At 34.1% G+C, this 19,387-nt stretch overlaps 1 protein-coding gene across 1 annotated transcript in view; it reads left to right on the forward strand.

The window, feature by feature from the left end:
- Positions 1-19,387, forward strand: part of TBCK (TBC1 domain containing kinase) — a 212,855-nt gene that overhangs the window by 104,669 nt on the left and 88,799 nt on the right. The window contains exons 21-22 of the mRNA XM_069593562.1: positions 12,048-12,084; positions 13,073-13,234. Coding sequence (XP_069449663.1) covers positions 12,048-12,084; positions 13,073-13,234 — 199 coding nt within the window. The remainder of the gene's footprint in view (positions 1-12,047; positions 12,085-13,072; positions 13,235-19,387) is intronic.

Here is a 19,387-nt window from a genome sequence, read left to right on the forward strand (position 1 = left end):
TCTGTTGGCCCTACACAGACATAATTGCAAAAGGTAGTTTCTTAATGCTTAATTGCAATATACATCTAAAACTATGTCACTGAACTTTTCATATTCTTTTATATTCAACTCTATCAGTCTGTCTTAACACTTTGAATGGCTCTTTTACCCATATGTGATTTTCTGATGTTGTAATTGGTCATTTAAAAAATATCAGTGCATTGAATTATTCAGATCTTTCAACTATGAAACATTTAGTTATATATATCAAAAAATCACATTCATTAATATCACCACTGATCTCATCCAGAAATTAATTAAGTATTGAGAAGCTGCCAAGCTCACACTGGCAGATACAATTTTCCAAAATTCTAATCTTCACCTGACAGCTAGAATTTTTTATTGAAGTGACAGGCTCACTTCATTTTTGAGAAATGTCCACCAAATATCCAAGCATGAAAAAAATCATTGTTTTTATTTTATTTTTCCAATATAACATTAAACTTGGCATTTCTTGAAAAAGTCACCTACAATGGCTCATAGCTCAAACCATTGCCCAAGTGCTTTTTCCTCCAGGCAACCTTTTTTTTTTCTTTCTGGCTGAGCCACGTGGCATGTGGGATCTTAAGTTCCCCAACCAGGGATTGAACCTGAAACCCCTGCATTAGAAGTAGGTTTACCGCTAGACCATCAGGGAGGTTCTCTCAAGACAATGTTTTACTTCAGTACACAGTTCAAGTGCTTTATACCTGCTTCCCATTTTGTCTCATGGAACATTTTAAAAACTATTTCACAAAATTAATCATTTTTAATTTTTAACCTTCACAAGATTATGACTTTTATACTTTAGTGCCCCTACTTTGATTTGTGATATTGTGCCAGCAGTTTTATCCACCAATGGTTTTTGTACCATTAGCACAAGTGTGAACATAATAAAAAAAGAAAAAGGAGCAAAAACATCTTAGTATTGTTATAGACATAGTTTTGAACTTTGGGGCCCTGGCTCTCAAAGATCCCCAGGAGTCTATGAACACATTTTGAGAATAAGCACACAGACACAGGTGTGAAATGGGACGGAGTTCTAATCCTGACTCTTCAATTTAGTAGCCAAACAGTTAAGTTAGTTTCTTTTATCCATAGTCCTCTTTAATGTTGATTATAATAAATCTTATGTCTTAAGATTATTGTGAAGATTAAATGAGATAATATATATAAACAGTTCAACACAATTCTAAGTACACAGTAAATTTTAAGGAGTTAGCCATTATTAGTTTTCTTGTTTTATTTATTAGAGTTTGATCATATTGCACTGTTACTTTGGTGATATTAATAGGAGCTATGTTTAGAAAAGCATTCTATTATAAACTATAATGGATATAGTATTTCACTGTTTCAGTTAGCAAACACTTTGCTGGAGTAAATAATGATACTGACAACAGCAAAGACTTTCTTTTTGAGTTGATAAGATTGCTTCTCCATCTTAGATTTTAACATTTTTTATTTGCTGAATTTTTAAGGTACTTTTCTATCTCCCAGAAAGTGCTGCATAGCATGTTTTGTAGTCTTTTACTTGAAATTAATTATTTGAAATTTTTAGAAAGTTTTTTTTTTGTTTTAAATACTCAGTGAGATAATTGAAACCTACTTTGGATGTATAGCTAATCTTTTCCAAAAATAATAAATGTGGATTTCAGAACTGTTAAATTGCCCAAGTGATTTTGTTATTGATTTCTATTTTATAGTTTTTTGGCTCAGTATTATAAGTCAAGTAATACTTAATAGAGAAAGGTATATTTATGCAGTTATTTATTTTTTAGTATTATAGAAATCATTACTTGCAAAAAATATAACTAATATAACCTTTGGTATACAAGGGAAAACAAGTTAACCATTTAACATCTGGGTCCAATGGATGTTTTAAATTATTTTTGTATGTTTAAGTTATTTTTTTGAATAATTTATAGAAGTAGCATAAAGATATAGTAAAAACAAAATATTAAAAATTTTAGAAAGCATTTAAACATAGCAAACCCCAAATTTTATTCCATATATTGAAAGTGTATGTATGTGAAATGTATGGTGTCCTTTTCACTTACTCCTTGTCTGTCATGCATGAACCTGGAGCATATCTATCCTGTAAATATTGATTCTAGATTTCAAATATACATCTTACAGGCTCTAGCTTATTTCTGGTTCTTCTTGTACTTGCACAGTCAGATACAATTAGAACAAAACATTGACAGGACTCTTAACTTTGCTGAAGAACAGCTAATCTACACTTTAAATTTTTACAGCACTGTATGTCAATTATATCTCAATAAAACTGGAAGAAAAATCAGAACAGACTATAATGATGCCTCTATATATTTATTGTATCTTCTTAAAAGATGATGTAACACTTTGGATGACATAGTACAAAAAATGAAAGATGGTAGTAATAATGATGTATTTTAGTACTGTGAAGTGAAGTGAAAGTCACTCAGTCGTGTCCGACTCTTTGTGACCCCGTGGACTATATAGTCCATAGAATTCTGCAGGCCAGAATACTGGAGTGGGTAGCCTTTCCCTTCTCCAGGGGATCTTCCGAACCCAGGGATCGAACCCAGGTCTCCCGCATTACAGGAGGATTCTTTACCAACTGAGCCACAAAGGAAGCCCAAGAATACTGGAGTGGGTAGCCTGTCCATCCCTTCTGCAGTGGATCTTCCTGACCCTGGGATCAAACCGGGGTCTCCTGCATTGCAGGCAGATTCTTTACCAACTGAGCTATTTAGTACTGTACCACCCTTCTATGAAACTGCTTTATAAAAATGGTGACGTTGTAAAATGTTGTTGTTTAGTCGCTGAGTCCTATCCAACTCTTTTATGACCCCATGGACTGTAGCCTATCGGACTCCTCTGTCCATGGGATGTCCCAGGCAAGAATACTTGAGTGGGTTGTCATTTCCTTCTCCCAGGGATCTTCCCAACCCAGGGATCAAACCCACATCTCTTGCATTGGCAAGCAGATTCTTTACCACTGAGGTACCAGGGAAGCCCTGATGTAACGTGAGCACATGTTAAATAAAGAAAGAACAGTTAAATTTTCCAATAAGCTTCAAGTCTGAAACCAAATTACCAGGGTAATTTTTTAAAAGGGGGTGAGGGCTTGCATCATCATTGGTGGATCTACCATCAATAATCTGTCAGAGAATTCCAGGTAATTTAGATGTAGATCAAAAAATCAGGGCTTCCCTCATGGCTCAGATGGTAAAGAATCTACCTGCAATGCAAGAGACCTGGGTTCGATCCCTGGGTCGGAAAGATCCCTTGAGGAAGGGAATGGCAATCCACTCCAGTACTCTTGCCTAGAGAATTCCATGGCCGGAGGGTCCTGGTAGGCTACAGTCAGTGGGGTCACAAAAGTCAGAAGGACTGAGCAACTTCACTTTAAAAAATCAGATGTAGATAAAATTTATGATTGTAAGAAGAGAGGGAGCATATATCTTGGAAATTCAAGTTCAATAAGCTTGACTTCAAACATGAGCAAGAATCTTGATGGTGTTGATTCTCTATAGTCATTAATGTGCCAGGTACTGTGTTCCATACTGCTTTGTTTTATCTATAAGAATGGAGTATTTACTACTATGTGTAAGATAGATAACTAATGAGAGCCTACTGTATAGCATAGGGAACTCTACTCAGTGATCTGTGGCGACCTAAATGAGAAGGAAATCAAAAAAAGAGTGGATATATGTATAACTGATTCACTTTGCTGCACATGCGAAACTAACAGCATTGTAAAGCAACTATGCTCCGATAAGAATTATTTTTTAAAAAGAATGCAATATTTATTGGCTGTTTCTTAAGATAAAAAATAGAAACAAATTATCTTTTGCCTCAGGGTTACTGGCTCACGAAAATATCACAAAATAATGTGTTTTCTGTTTAAAATATTCTAGAGAATTGCTTTGTATATCACTGTTTTCATATAGATTTATAATTCTCACCTCCTGACTGTTGTCCCATTGTTGCTGGTTAGGACATGAAGGCAGATTTTGTGCATAAGAATTTTTCCCCAAGATGCTAAGAAGATAGAAGACCAAGAGTACTGTTAAATAAGGAGAACTATTTATTACTGCTTTTACCTGTCTTGGCCTTCCCTGATAGCTCAGTTGGCAAAGAATCTGCCAGCAATGTAGGAGACCTGGGTTTGATCCCTGGATTGGGAAGATCCCCTGGAGAAGGGAAAGGCTACCACTCCAGTATTCTAGCCAGGAGAATTCCATGGAGTTGCAAAGAGTTGGACGTAACTGAGCAACTTCACTTACCTGTATTATGTGTTTTTAAAATTTATGTTCAACCCTTTCCCATTCCACCTAATTTATCCTGATTTAGCATAACCCATCATATTTGTTCATTTTTGAGAATGCTAATAGTCTTTTGAAAATGAAAAGCACTTTGGAACACTAAACTCTTATGAAACATATTCTTGATTTTTAAGAATTTTTCTTTGTTTCAACAGATATTCTGTACATGGTTAAGAAGGCAATAGCAGTCAGATACAGACAAAATAAAGTATCTTCTAGAATTTGGAAAGTTGAGAGGCAAGATTTTATGTAAGGATATTTAAAATTTTGTGACCTCAGAGTAGCTGACATGGGATTGAGGAATATAGATTTTGAGAGCTAGCAGAACTGTAACTATTTTAGCATTCGTTGTCCGTGCCTTGCTTTAACTGAGTCTACCTCAACCTGTGAAACAAGTGTACAGTTCCCAGTGCCCAGGATTCTTTTCTCTTTACCTTCTGCTCCTGTCTCCCAGTTCCAGAACATATGTAGCTTTTGTTAGATGATTTCAAGAGTTTGACTCAGAATTTTGCGTCAAAATACTTCAACAAAAGTATTTTGTTGAAATACTTTCCTATTGTAGAAGCTTCTGGGCTGTTATGAAGAAGAATAATTGTACTTCCTATACTGACATCTGATATACTGACATCTTCTGCCAGGTGTTTTAAAGCCTTTAACTAATCTTCACAACAATCCTGAAGGTTTAAAGAGATTTGTAGCTACCAGATCACAAAGTTCATAGTTTCAGGAAAATATATGGTCTACTCTGATGCTTTGAAAATCTGCTGTTTTTCAGTAATCCTTTATTTGAATAGCTAGATGTACATTTCCCTATTACACAGAATCATTGCAAGATACTCAACTTACATTTTACAGAGGTGGCTGACATTAACTTAGATATAAAAGTGCTTCTGACTTGAGGTAAAGAGAAAATATGCTCATAAAAAGATAAAAGTCAATTAGAAGGTATTCTCTTGTAGTAATAATTTTTATTATTACTATATATGTATATAGAGAGAGGTGAGAGAACACAGTATGTATGTAAATAAATCAATTTGACAAAAGATTCATCTAGAGTTTTAAGAAATGTTTCCTTTTTTAATATTTTATATCTTATACATTTGGAAGTTTTTGAGCCATAATTTATGCTCTTGAAAATCAAATTAATGAGCCCCTGCCTTTGTTTTTCCTATTGATGTTTCTAACATTACCAGACCATATAGAAAGATCTCATGAAATGGTACATATTGCTATTCTTTCTTGATATTGCTAGGGGGCAGTATTTACTCAGCTGACTCTTTCCAGCAGGCTAGCACTAAACCAAATCAATAATATACAATTTTATGATCTGGAGAAAATAATTAAAGGATGTAAATTTCTTTTTATTGGGTTTGCTTCCAACTTTAAATCAGGAAAGAGCTGGTAATATCTCCAACTTAATTAAGACTAATTATATATATATATATTTTTTTACTTGTAAGAAAATATTTCGTTATTTGTTATTTTTAAAATTAAAACCTAAACCACTGTACTATTCTGTATGGTGTCTTTTTGTGTATTACACTGTATTATGAACATATACCAATATGCTAAGAAATTATTTAAGATGAAAATATCAGTTAAAATTTTAATAGGGAGACATATAGAAGGAAAAAATAACAGGCATTCAATCTCACAGAGTATATCACCTATTTATTTACTTGACTTCAGTTGATAAGAGGTGACTGGTGTTAGTGAGCACTAAGAGTTATTATATATTATATTAAAGAAACGTATTCTGCTTGGATTATTACTTTTCAGTATCCATTAGAATGTGCTTCATTTTACTTCTAATTACTGTTTTCATAATGGTTGTCAAAGTTTAGGTATTAATATTAGTTAAACATTTTAAGTTTAATATTTTTTCAGTATTTACCATTTAATATGAAGGCTAAATGTATATATGTGCACACACAAATATATACACACACCCCCCCCAGGAAGATTAACTGATTTTCTCATTATTACATATTTATTAAAAATTTCTTAAGAAATTATTTAGTCTTGTGACTAATCTTTTAATCTGTCTCTTTTAGTTATCTTTATTATATATTTCATTCTTTCTTCAACAAATATTTGAGTGTACCAGGCATTTTCCTAGGCCCTGGGTGCATTGATGGAAAAAGAAGGCATAATCTCTACCCTCATTCAACTTACATTTAGTGGGAGATAAAAAATAAAGATCAATATACTATGTGATATGTTATGTAGGGGTAAGTACTAAAGAAAAAAAACAGCTTAAGCAGAGACATGGAGTTAAGTGGTCAGGAGAAGAAGAAATTGAATATTTAAGTAAAGTAAAGCCTCACAGGTTAATTTTTGAATAAATGTCTTAATGAGTTGCTGCATTATCACATTTACTAACCTTTTCTTCTATAATATCTGATCTGCGCTTCATCCTATTCATTGTATTTTTTTACTCAAATATTGTATTTTCCATCACTAGAAGGATTTTTTGGTTCTTTTTTTTTTAATCTGCTCTTTCTCTACATAACTTATTCAGTCATTTCTCAGCTTTTTGAACATATGTAATACAGATATAAAAAACATTTTGACATCTTTGCCTGGTAATACAAACATTTATTCTAGTTCTTTGTCTATTTTGATTGAATGATTTTTCTCCTCATTATGATTGTTCTTTTCCTCTTGCTTTACTGATGTTTTTTAATAGATTTCAGTCATTGTGAATTACTTTGTTGCATATTGGATATTTTATGTCCTTGTAAATATTGTTGGGGATTCCCAGGTGGCTCAGTGGTAATGAACAAGCCTGCCAATGCAGGAGACATGGGTTCAGTTGCTGGGTTGGGAAGATCCCCTGGAGAAAGAAATACCAACCCATTCTTGCCTGGGAAATCCCATGGACAGAGGAGCCTGGCAGGCTACAGTCCATGGGTTGCAAAAGAGTCAGACATGACTTACCAACAAAACAACAATAACAAAATATTCATGAGCTTCATTTTGAGATGCAGCTAGATAACACTGAAACAGTCTGATATTTTCAAGGCTTGCTTTTAAGGTTTGTTAAGTGAGACCAGGCAGCATAATTTGAGAGCATAATTTTGCCCCATTACTAAGGCAATATCCTTGTGAATACTCTTCCTTATGCCTTGTTTATTATAGGGTTTTTTTCAAATTCTGGCTGATAGTAAGATGAACTATACCTGGCTTTTTGTGGGCTTGGCATGTTTTTCCGCTAGGTTTTCAAGTGGTTCCTCCCCACTCTGTGTTTTTCCTCGTATGCATGCCCCCTTCAGTATGTGGGGAAAAGTGAAATTAAGTAACTCAGATAAGATTTGTAATGACAAATCATTACGAATGATCAGAATAGAGGATAATATAATTTATGTTCTGTCCTTTAAAAAAAGAAGAGTTAACTAATAGTGATGGAATTTATATCTACTCACTGTATGTTTAAACTGAAATTAGGCTGAAGAATTTAGATTTTGTTACAGTTTTACTGTTTTCTGCAATCCATTTGTTGTTCAGTTGCTCAGTTATGTTTGACTCTTTGCAACCCCATGTGCTGCAGCATGCCAGGCTTCCCTGTCCTTTACCATCTCCCAGAGCTTGCTCAAACTCATGTCCATTGAGTCAGTGATGCCATCCAACCAACTCATCCTCTGTCATCCCTTGCCTTCAATCTTTCCCAGCATCAGTGTCTTTTCCAATGACCAGTTCTTCTCATCAGATGGCCAAAGTATTGGAGCTTCAGCATCAGTCCTTCCAATGAATATTCAGGATTGATTTTTTTTATGATTGACTGGTTGGATCTACTTGCTGTCCAAGGGACTCTCAAGAGTCTTCTCCAACACCACTCTCACATCCATACATGATGACTGGAAAAACCATAGCCTTGACTAGACAGACCTTTGTCAGCAAAGTAATGTCTCTGCTTTTTAATGTGCTGTCTAAGTTTGTCACAGCTTTTCTTCCAAGGAGCAAGCATCTTTTAATTTCATGGGTGCAGTCACCATCTACAGTGATTTTGGAGCTCAAGAAAATAAAGTCTGCCACTGTTTCCATTGTTTCCCCATCTATTTGCCGTGAAGTGATGGGACCAGCTGCCATGATCTTCATTTTTTGAAAGTTGAATTTTAAGCCAACTTTTTCACTCTCCTCTTTCACCTTCAAGAGACTCTAAGTTCATCTTCGCTTTCTGCCATAAAGGTGGTGTCATCTGCATATCTGAGGTTATTGATATTTCTCCTGACAGTCTTGATTCCAGCTTGTGATTCATCCAGCCCACCATTTCACATGGTGTGTTCTGCATAGAAGTTAAATAAGCAGGGTGACAATATAGAACCTTGATGTATTCCTTTCCCAATTTGGAACCAGTCTGTTGTTCCATGTCCAGTTCTACCTGTTACTTCTTGACCTGCATACAAATTTCTCAGGAGGGAGGTGAGGTGGTCTGGTATTCCCATCTCTTTAAGAATTTCCCACAGTTTGTTCCACAGTCAAAGTCTTTAGCCTAGTCAATGAAGCAGAAATAGATGTATTTCTGAAATTATCTTGCTTTTTCTATGATGCAGTGGATGTTTGCATTTTGATCTCTGGTTCCTCTGCCTTTCCAGCTTGAACATCTGGAAGTTCTTGGTTCACGTACTGTTGAAGCCTAGTTTGGAGAATTTTGAGCATTACTTTGCTAGCATGTAAGATGAGTGCAGTTGTGCAGTAGTTTGAATATTCTTTGGCATTGCCTTTCTTGGGTTGGAAGGAAAACTGACCTTTTCTAGTCCTGTGGCCACTGCTGAGTTTTCCAAACTTGCTGGTGTATTGAATGCAGCACTTTCACAGCTTCATCTTTTAGGACTTGAAATAACTCAGCTGGAATTCCATCACCTCCACTAGCTTTGTTTATAGTGATGCTTCCTATACAGGGATCAAGACCATCCCCATGGAAAAGAAATGCAAAAAAGCAAAATGGCTGTCTGGGGAGGCCTTACAAATAGCTCTGAAAAGAAGAGAGGTGAAAAGCAAAGGAGAAAAGGAAAGATATAAGCATCTGAATGCAGAGTTCCAAAGAATATCAAGGAGAGATAAGAAAACCTTCTTCAGCGATCAATGCAAAGAAATAGAGGAAAAGAACAGAATGGGAAAGACCAGAGATCTCTTCAAGAAAATTAGAGATACCAAGGGAACATTTCATACAAAGATGGGCTTGATAAAGGACAGAAATGGTATGGACCTAACAGAAGCAGAAGATATTAAGAAGAGGTGGCAAGAATACACAGAAGAACTGTACAAAAAAAATCTTCATGACCCAGATAATCACAATCGTGTGATCACTCAACTAGAGCCAGACTTCCTGGAATGTGAAGTCAAGTGGGCCTTAGGAAGCATCACTACGAACAAAGCTAGTGGAGGTGATGGAATTCCAGTTGAGCTATTTAAAATCCTAAAAGATGATGCTGTGAAAGTGCTGCACTCAATATGCCAGCAAATTTGGAAAACTCAGCAGTGGCCACAGGACTGGAAAAGGTCAGTTTTCATTCCAATCCCAAAGAAAGGCAATGCCAAAGAATGCTCAAACTACCGCACAGTTGCACTCATCTCACACGCTAGTAAAGTAATCAAAATTCTCCAAGCCAGGCTTCAGCAATATGTGAACCATGAACTTCGAGATGTTCAAGCTGGATTTAGAAAAGGCAGAGGAACCAGAGATCAAATTGCCAGCATCCGCTGGATCATCAAAAAAGCAAGAAAGTTCCAGAAAAACATCTATTTCTGCTTTATTGACTGTGCCAAAGCCTTTTACTGTGTGGATCACAATAAACTGTGGAAAATTCTTAAAGAGATAGGAATACCAGGCGCCTAATCTGCCTCCTGAGAAACCTATATGCAGGTCAGGAAGCAACAGTTACAACAGTTAGAACATTTGTAATAGAAGTCATTATGTAATCAAGTATTTGTGATAATAATTATAATTATATTTTCTGTTATATTTTTCATTTTTATTGAAATACAATTGATTTACAATGTTTGTTGTGTTTCTTGAATATGTATATATATGTGGGAGGTATACATATAAATATTTTAGATTCTTTTCCATTATAGGTTATTATTCAATATCGTGTAGAGTTCTCTGTGCTGTACAGTAGGTCTATATTGGTTATGTATTTTATATATAGTAGTATGTCTATGTTAATCCCAAACTCCTAATCTACCCTCCCTCCTTTCCCCTTTGGTAACCATAAGTTTGTTTTCTATGTCTGTGAGTCTGTATCTGTTTTATAAACAAGTGCATTGTATCTTTTGTTTAGATTCCACATGTAAGTGATATCATATGGTATTTGTCTAACTTACTTCACTTAGTATGATCATCTCTAGGCCCATCCATGTTGCTGCACATGGCGTTGTTTCATTCTGTTTTATGGCTGAGTAATATTCTGTTGTAGTATACATCACATCATCTTTATCCATTCATCTGTCAGTGGACACTTGGGTTGCTTCATGTCTTGGCTATTATAAATAGTGCTGCAGTGAGCATTGGCAGGGCATGCATCTTTTTGAATTAGCGTTTTCTCAGGATATATTCCCAAGAGTGTGTTTTTAGTTTTTTAAGTAACCTTCACTGTTGTTGTTGTTTAGCCTCTAAGTCATGTCCAACTCTTTTATGACCCCATGGACTCTAGCCTATCAGACTCCTCTGTCCATGGGATTTACCAGGCAAGAATATTTGAATGGGTTGCCATTTCCTTCTCCAGGGGGATCTTCCCAACCTAGGGATCAAATGCACGTCTCCTACATTGGCAGGCGGATTTTTTACCACTGAGCCGCCTGGGAAGCCCAAGGAACCCTCATGCTGTTCTCCATAGTGGCTATACCAATTTACATTCTCACCAATAGTGTAGGAAATTTCTTTGTTTCCACACTTTCTCCAGCATTTATTATTTGTAGACTTTTTGATGACTATTCTGACCAGTGTGAGGTGATACCTCATTGTAGTTTTGGTTTATATTTCTCTAATAATTAGTGATGGTGAACATCTTTTCATCTGCTATTTGGCCATTCGTAGGTCTTCTTTAGAAAAATGTCTGTTAGATCTTCTGCCCATTTTTTACTTTTTAATACTAAGCTGTGTGAGCTGCTTGTATATTTTGGAAATTAATTCCTTGACAGTCACATCATCTGCAAATATTTTCTCTTATTCCATCGTTTGTCTTTTAATTTTGTTGATGGTTTCCTTTGCTGTGCAAAAGCTTTCCGTTTAATTAGGTCATGTTTGTTTATTTTTCTTTCTATTTTCATTACTCTAGGAGGTGGATAGAAAAAAAATATTGCTGCGATCTACGTCAAAGAGTGTTCTGCCTGTGTTTTCCTCAGGATTTTTACAATATCCAGTCTTACACTTATTATTATTTTTTAATTAATGTATTTATTTAAATTGGAGGATAAATGCTTTACAGTATTGTGATGGCTTTTGCCACATATCAGCCTGAATCAGCCGTAGGTGTATATGTGTCCCCCCATTCGGAACCCTTCTCCCACCTCCCTCCCCACTTAGTCTTACATTTAGATCTTCAATCTAATTTGAGTTTATTTTTGTATATGGTGCTAAAGAATATTTTTAATCAGTGGAATAGATTAAAACATAGAACTTTTTTTTAACAATTCAGTTTATTGGAAGTCATTCTAATTATCTCTTTTATTTCCTCTTTATCCATCCCCTGCATCGCTTTCTTTTTCCACTCATAGCTCTATGCCATCCCTTGGTTTCTCACCATGTTTACTCGTAAGTATCATTTTCCATTTTCTTTCAATATTGTATTAGGAAAAGAACAGGTCCATTCTTCCCCAGGGTGTTATCAGATTTAATTACATAAGCATCCTTATGTAATTCTAAGGTAATATAGTTGGGTAGCAAATTGTTTCAATTGTTCTGACTGGTGATATCAAAAAGAGTATTCTATAGAATGAAAACCTATATTTCATAATATTGATAAAATCTCTGCCCTCTATTGAAACATAAGTTAATATTAACTATACTATTTACATAAAGTTTTAAAAAGCAACTTTTACATCCAAATCTGACTCAATTTTTAGAGACTATCTAATAACTAATACTTTTGTTATTTCCTAAAGTAGGATTCTTCTAGAAATAGAAAGTTTATGTGAATATGTAATACTTTAATCTATTACACATATTAATGCAGTAGATATCTAGATTAAATATGCACATATGATAAATGAAATACAATACTTGAAGTAGATCTGCATGCACTGGCCTGGAACAGTGTTGAAAGTACTGATAAATGAAAAAAAGAAAGTTTCAGAAAATAGGAAACTGCTAATCAGATTTTTCATTGAAATTTCAAAAAGCAGTTCTTAGAGTGCATAATAGAAATATAATGATACAGAAATTATAACAATAGTAATGTTCTTCTAAGTAAATGAACTTGTTAAAATAATATAACCAGAAAATTCTAGGAAAAAATTGAATGTAAGGGCTATACCGAGATTGATAATGGAGGGTAGGAAATGTCATCTATTTGATCAATTAGATTATCAGTTTTTTAAACCTATCAATTTTACTGCCTTGGGAAGCAGTAGACCTACAAAGCCAAGTAAACATTTTATAAAAGTAGTTTTCTAATATTTGTTCTTTAATAGTTTTGACCATAAGGAACTTATCATGACTAGTAAAACAGCTTGTTGTTGATTTAATTTTTATTTTGTTTAAAATTTTTTGAATTGATTTATTTACATTTGTCACTTTACAGATGTATTTCCACTGCACAAAATTTTCCACCTCTGGGATACCTTACTGCTTGGGAATTCCTCCTTCCCATTCTGTATCGGAGTAGCAATTCTTCAGCAGCTGCGTGACCGACTTTTGGCTAATGGCTTTAATGAGTGCATTCTTCTCTTCTCTGACTTACCAGGTATAGATATATAAAAATGGAATCACTAAGTGAAATTTAATTATGGCATAATGAGACATCCTTAAAACAATTTTCAAAAATAATCATCCAGATCTTCAGAATCTCTTCTGCTTGAGCCATATCCTTCTTCTCTGAACTCTCTCCCTTATATACTACCTCTTTAGCCAGCCCAGCATTGTAGATACAAAGCTGGGTCATAATAGCTCACTGTCATTTATTTTCATGTCAGTGATGATGCCAAAAGGTGAAAGACAAGGGCAGGAGAAAGGTGAGAAGGGAGCAGCCTGTGACATATTTGCCTTGCTATCCATAGTTAACTTGCTATTTAATAGTTTAAAGAAAGGAAACACTGTCCTCTTAAGAGAGCAAATCATACTCCAGGGGAATTCTATGTTATGCTGGATAGTAAGTAAAGTTATATATTGTATTCATAAGTGAGGAACTTGTAAGTCTAGGAGTTGAATGGTTAGTGTAGAAATATAGAATGCAAGTATAGTTTAAGCTTTTATGCTATAGCTGAAAAGATGGAAATAATATGGTTGCATAGGATATAATAATCTGTGGAGAAAAAACAAAAACTAAACTACATTTTTGCAGAAACCAAAGTATTTTTCAAGTAGAAAAATTCTATTTCAAATTGCATTTCCTTGGATCCAACCCATCTATGAGTTTATTGCTATTCTTCATATTTGCAGGCAACCAAAGTGATTACTGAAAATAAACACACTTAAAATTATCCAAGAGATAAATTTGTCAAAAAATCAAAGAATAAAAGATGTCTTAAGATTTTATATTTAATAAGTCCTCTCAAAAGAAATAATAAACCACTGCCTACCCCAGTTTTTATTTTTAGTGGCTGATCTATACCTGGTATTTCAGCATTTTTCTGTTGTTGAAAATCTTCATCCTTGTTGAGAAACTAATAAGAAACATGGGATTTGTTTAAAACTTCTCTTTCTACTTTCCTCCCAAACTAAAAGTATCACCATCAGCTTCCTAACTTATCAAACTTTAATTAAAGTTGATAACTTCTTATATGAACAAATAGTAGTTTAGTTCTTTTTTTTTTCCCCCCCCTGGGAGATTCTTAATGTAAATCAAGTTATCTCTGATTTTCCTATTGATGTTGAACAGTTACCCAAAAAAAAAGCTAGTTTCACAAACTACAAATACTGTCTGTAACTCTGCAGATGTTTTCTTCTTGTTCCTAACTTGCCAAAGTAAACAGAGGATGATTGATTAGGATGAAAGGAATTTTTCTGGTCATGTCTAAAAAATACATGTTAGAAATGATGATTATGCATTTTTAAGTAAAGCAAATTTCTTGCCTTTCCAATTACATGCATAAATGTTCCAGTTATACACTGGTGAAGGAATCTATTTTCATATTGAACAGGCAGATAAGTGGTAACTGCATGTACATTAAAATAAAGTCATTATTTCTGAAATCAGAAAGTAAGCATATATGTTGGTTAGCACTGACTCATTGAAAAGGAAAACACTACTTAGTTTTGAAAGTAGGATGGAATGCCTTCTATTGATGTAATTTGCATGGATCCTCAGTGCCATTATTCTGGCACATCGTTTACTTGGCCACTGTATATGATTCCAGTTGGGAAAGAAAGTGTTTATAAGAAAAAATGTGACTTAAAAAAAAAAGACAGAGGGGTTAAATGTAAACTTTGCCCTTAAGTACACCTATGTTTCTTTTTATTTTTAATCACAGTGCACTTATTTGGGATGTCTTTCCTACTTAAATCTGAAAGATGGCTCTTTTCATCATGTTGAGCCCCCTAACTATACCTGATGCTTGAAGAAACTCAGAAGTGGTCATGGGAAGGCCTAAAAAGTGAATCTGGGTTAATATACATATAAACACACTGAATATGCCTTTTCTAATCAAAGTATTATGTGACATAAACTTAGGACATATTTGAAAGGAAAAAAAAGCCATTTTTTTAAGACTGCAAAAAAAAGAGAAAGGATAGGCTAGCTCTATATTTTACCTTAATTCTTGAGGTAGACTTTGTAAATAAAGATAGGTTAGAATTAAACATTAATTTGAACTCATTAAATATATTTTGCTTTACTGAAATCCCCACTTAACTGTGTTTAAAAACATAAGTAAGCAATCAGAACAAATTTAGCTAAATTCTTTTCTGAAGCAGATTGGCAAATTCACTGTTCAACACATCTATTGACAGTAATGTAATGGAATCACCATCCAGTTGGTAACCTTGTAAACAAAATGCCCTTGCCTTTTTTTTTATTGTCCCATTCTAGTTGCTTCTTTCTACAAAGAGAGATCCAACAAGCCTAGTGACTAAGAGCATGGAATGTAGAGTCAGACCACTTGGGTTTTAGATACTAACTCTACCACTTTCAATTGTGTAACCTTAGGGATCTGACTCAGCCTCTTTGTATCTGTTTCCTGATTTTATGTAAATGATAATTGTACCTACCACACAGGATTGTTGTCCTAAGTAAATAAGTGCATCTAAACAACTTAGAGCAGTCCTTGCAAAGAGCAAGAGCTATGTAAGTGGTTATTATTATTAATGTTCTCATCATTATTATGATTTTCCTCACTTATTCCTTTCCATCGTGACTGCTTTCCTATTGGTAGAATAAATGAAGCAATCACCCCATTTGGCTTTTTCTATAAATTATTGAGACTGATATCAATCATATAGATTTCCTTATTAGCAAAAGCAATTGAGGAATTACCTGAGAAGCCAAGTAAGCCTTCAATGTATATGTATGTATGCATATTATGACTAAGAAGAGTATCTCTTTTCATTGCTCAGAAACAACATAGTCTAGTGGATAGAAAGCACAGTCTGTGGAGTCAAGACATAGGAGTCTGAGTCCTAACTGTTCCACTCACTACCTGTGTGATCTTGGAAACTTTCAGTATGGTTGTTTTGCTGAGAAGAGTGGTAGGTAGAGTGAAATAGAAGAGAATTCATCCCCCAACTCTGGCATATATTAGCTGTGTGAACATGAACAAGTTGATAATCTCTTTGGAAAGAGAATCCTATACATTAGGAAAGCTTTAGCAAAATGGAGCTAAAAATATCTGTTTTAGCATTAAAATGAGCACAACAGATAATATGCATAATCTACTTGACACAAAACCTGATACCAAATACTCATAACTATTTTTTAAAGTATGTGTAGCATTTAATACTTTAAACATACAAAGAATGTGTGACATTCAGTCTTTGTAAATTCCCTCTCTTTTCTTCCTCCTTTCCATAACTTTGTACTAACCTTTTAATTCTTGAAGAGAGAACAGAGCAGAAAGGCATTATTATTTTTGCCAAAAACTGCTTCCAAATTCTGTTCCCTTTAGTAAATGATATAGTGTGATGTCACATTCCAAGGAGGTACAAGTGGTGCTAGAAAATTTTGCTGAAAGTTCTTAACATGTATTGGTATGTGTGTCATTTAAGTACTAAAGGAAATAACCATGAGAGCAGTATATTCGGCATTTTTCATACAATCTCAAAATAGTAGTAGGGTATTTTGGAAGAAGTACTGGGTTTTTCATAGCACCATTCAGTACTGGATATTGGCCACCGGTGTTAAGAGTATAGTTTCCAAAGTTACCACCCATTAAACCCAACTACAGGATGAGGGCTGTCAGCCTCCAGCCATATTATTCTGCTGTTGTGTCCATCTGGCTGACAAAATAATATTTTTAAGGATACATATAAGCAGTTCCCAAGATGAATATGATAATCTGACTAAAACCAAAATAGTAATAATGTTAGAGTGGATTTGTAATAGCTGAAATGTTTAATTGCTTTTTTGCTTTGTTGGTGTATATCCTTTTTACAGTTAAAAATTAATTCAGCATATTTATGTGATTATGGTTGAAATAAATTCTCAGAATGCATAACTTTGTACCTCTGAACATCTTCAAACATAGGAATCTTTTAAAGTAAGAAAGAAGTTTTTCTTAGAGAATCTATAAAAGAAATTAGGAAATCTGTATGGAAGAACACGTCACTTACCCTCAGAGATTAAAATATTTACTTTACCTCTGAAAGAAAAAAATAAGTATGTATAAAGTATTTTGAAGGAAATACTGTGTATATTGAAGGAACTTGAACGTGTGAAAAGTAAATCCTTTTTGCAGGAAGAAATCAACAGTTGGTTGAAAAATCTTAGTTGTCTGATGTATGTTTTATTACAGAAATCTAATTAAAACATTTTAAATAAAACTTTTAAGATGTTATCTCAGTATTACCTACGTACTTTACAGTAGGATTCAACACATACATGAAAAATACTGGTAGTGTCTATCATGTAGCACTTCACTGGTTCCTCAAAAATATTGTAGCTCAGCAAAGGTACGTATCCCTTTGACTTAAAGCAGTTTTGTAATGCAGTCTTTATCGTTATTTAGCATAGCATAGTATATGTCACAAAAATCACATGTATTTTGAGCAACACAGTTATGTACCAGGTTGCCTAAGATGTATGCTGAGAAATCCTAGCCATTTATTTCAAATAATAAGCATATATTTTGAGACTGAGAGAAAAGTTATTAAAGTTATTAAAAACTAAGAAATAGAGCAAAGTACTAAAGTATGCAGAATCCTTAAAGCTGTCTTGTTATTTTCCCGTTTTTCCACAAGATGAAACTGAAAATCAATGATAATGAGAGAGTGAGGAAGAAATTCAACTTAGTTTATGAAATCATAGATTTAAGGTACTGGTGACAGTCCCTGGGGTAGTAAAGTAGGAAAGAAGATCAATAAGAACTGATCTGGAGTTTCCTTTTTTTTTTTCTTTTGGATAGGGTTCAGTGAATAATTTCTTGCTTTCATTTAGGGATAAGTATAAATTAAATAGGGTTTTCATGGTATTTATGTATAATTTCCCAATTGTAAACAGTGGCCCAGATTTTTTTAAACTATACTTGTGACCCCTTTATTAAATAAATAATGATGATAAGTGCTACAGAAAGCAGTAGGAATTTATTACAGAACACTACCAAGTCTGAGGGAGGTAAAGAACCTTCTCTAAGAGAGTGATACTAAAGGTAATATCTGAAATTAATTGACTTTGGGAAGTAAGAAGTGGAGAGAGGGGAGCATCTTCTAGACAGAGGAAAGAAAGTGCTGCAAAAGCCCCAAACTCAGGGAACTGGAGTGGTATCCTTGGTGCAAGAAGGAAAGTGGTTAGAAGAGAGAGTGATCAAGCAGGATCTTAGGCCATATTAGGGATATTTTTCAAATATATCTATAGAGGTATTTTTTTTTCTTTTCACTGTTTTTAAAAGAATGAAAAGTATCCTTGAAAAGATACTTTTCCTTCAATACATCATTCCTGAAATAGAATGCTGTATTGATATTTGAGGTGCATTCTAGTCTCTGAACATTCCTTTCAAGAAGCTCTATAATGAGCAAAAGGCAAAGGATTCTTAACATGAGTATTTTCAGTAGGTATCCATAATTCCTTTATTTCTGGCTTGTGGAGAGCTGATGAGATGAAAAAATAGAGCAATAAAAGTACCCAGTTATTCAGTAAAGGTTTTGTATTGTCAGCCCTCTAAGATTTTATACTGTTTTACCTGAAGCTGAGAATCCATAATTGTTTACATTTTCTGCTTGTAGCTATGTAATGTTAATGCATGTCTATTTCTAAGCACATCTTCATGGAATTGCAAAAGGACAATCGTATTGGAAATTAAATACGGAGATTTTATCCCCACCCATAGAAGTTACATGTTAACATTAAGATTTAGATGAAAGATTAAATTCTTCTGAATTTAAATTGGTTAAGGAGAGATGAAAGAGTAATATATTTTTATTGACATGATCACAGAGTCAGTGAAATGAAAATCATGAAAATGTATTTTCAAAATCTTACCTAGTTATCTCCTTGTTGGGAAGGGAATACTGCATTATTGTATGGAAAAGGGGAAAATATGAAAGCAGATGTTAGAAAATATGACTTCCAAGCTGAAAATAAATGTCTCTGAAAAAAACACAAAGCCAGTAGAATAAATCATAAATATTCAAATTGTAAGTTGTTTTTTAGAAGCTGGATAAATTCCTTTAACACTGAGCTAGTTTTTGCTCTTAGCACATCACTAATTTTGCAGTACATAAATAGTTTATATGGAGAAGGCAATGGCAA

Source organism: Ovis canadensis, chromosome 6 (genome assembly GCF_042477335.2).
Source record: "Ovis canadensis isolate MfBH-ARS-UI-01 breed Bighorn chromosome 6, ARS-UI_OviCan_v2, whole genome shotgun sequence".
In the NCBI taxonomy this organism is placed as follows: Eukaryota; Metazoa; Chordata; class Mammalia; order Artiodactyla; family Bovidae; genus Ovis; species Ovis canadensis.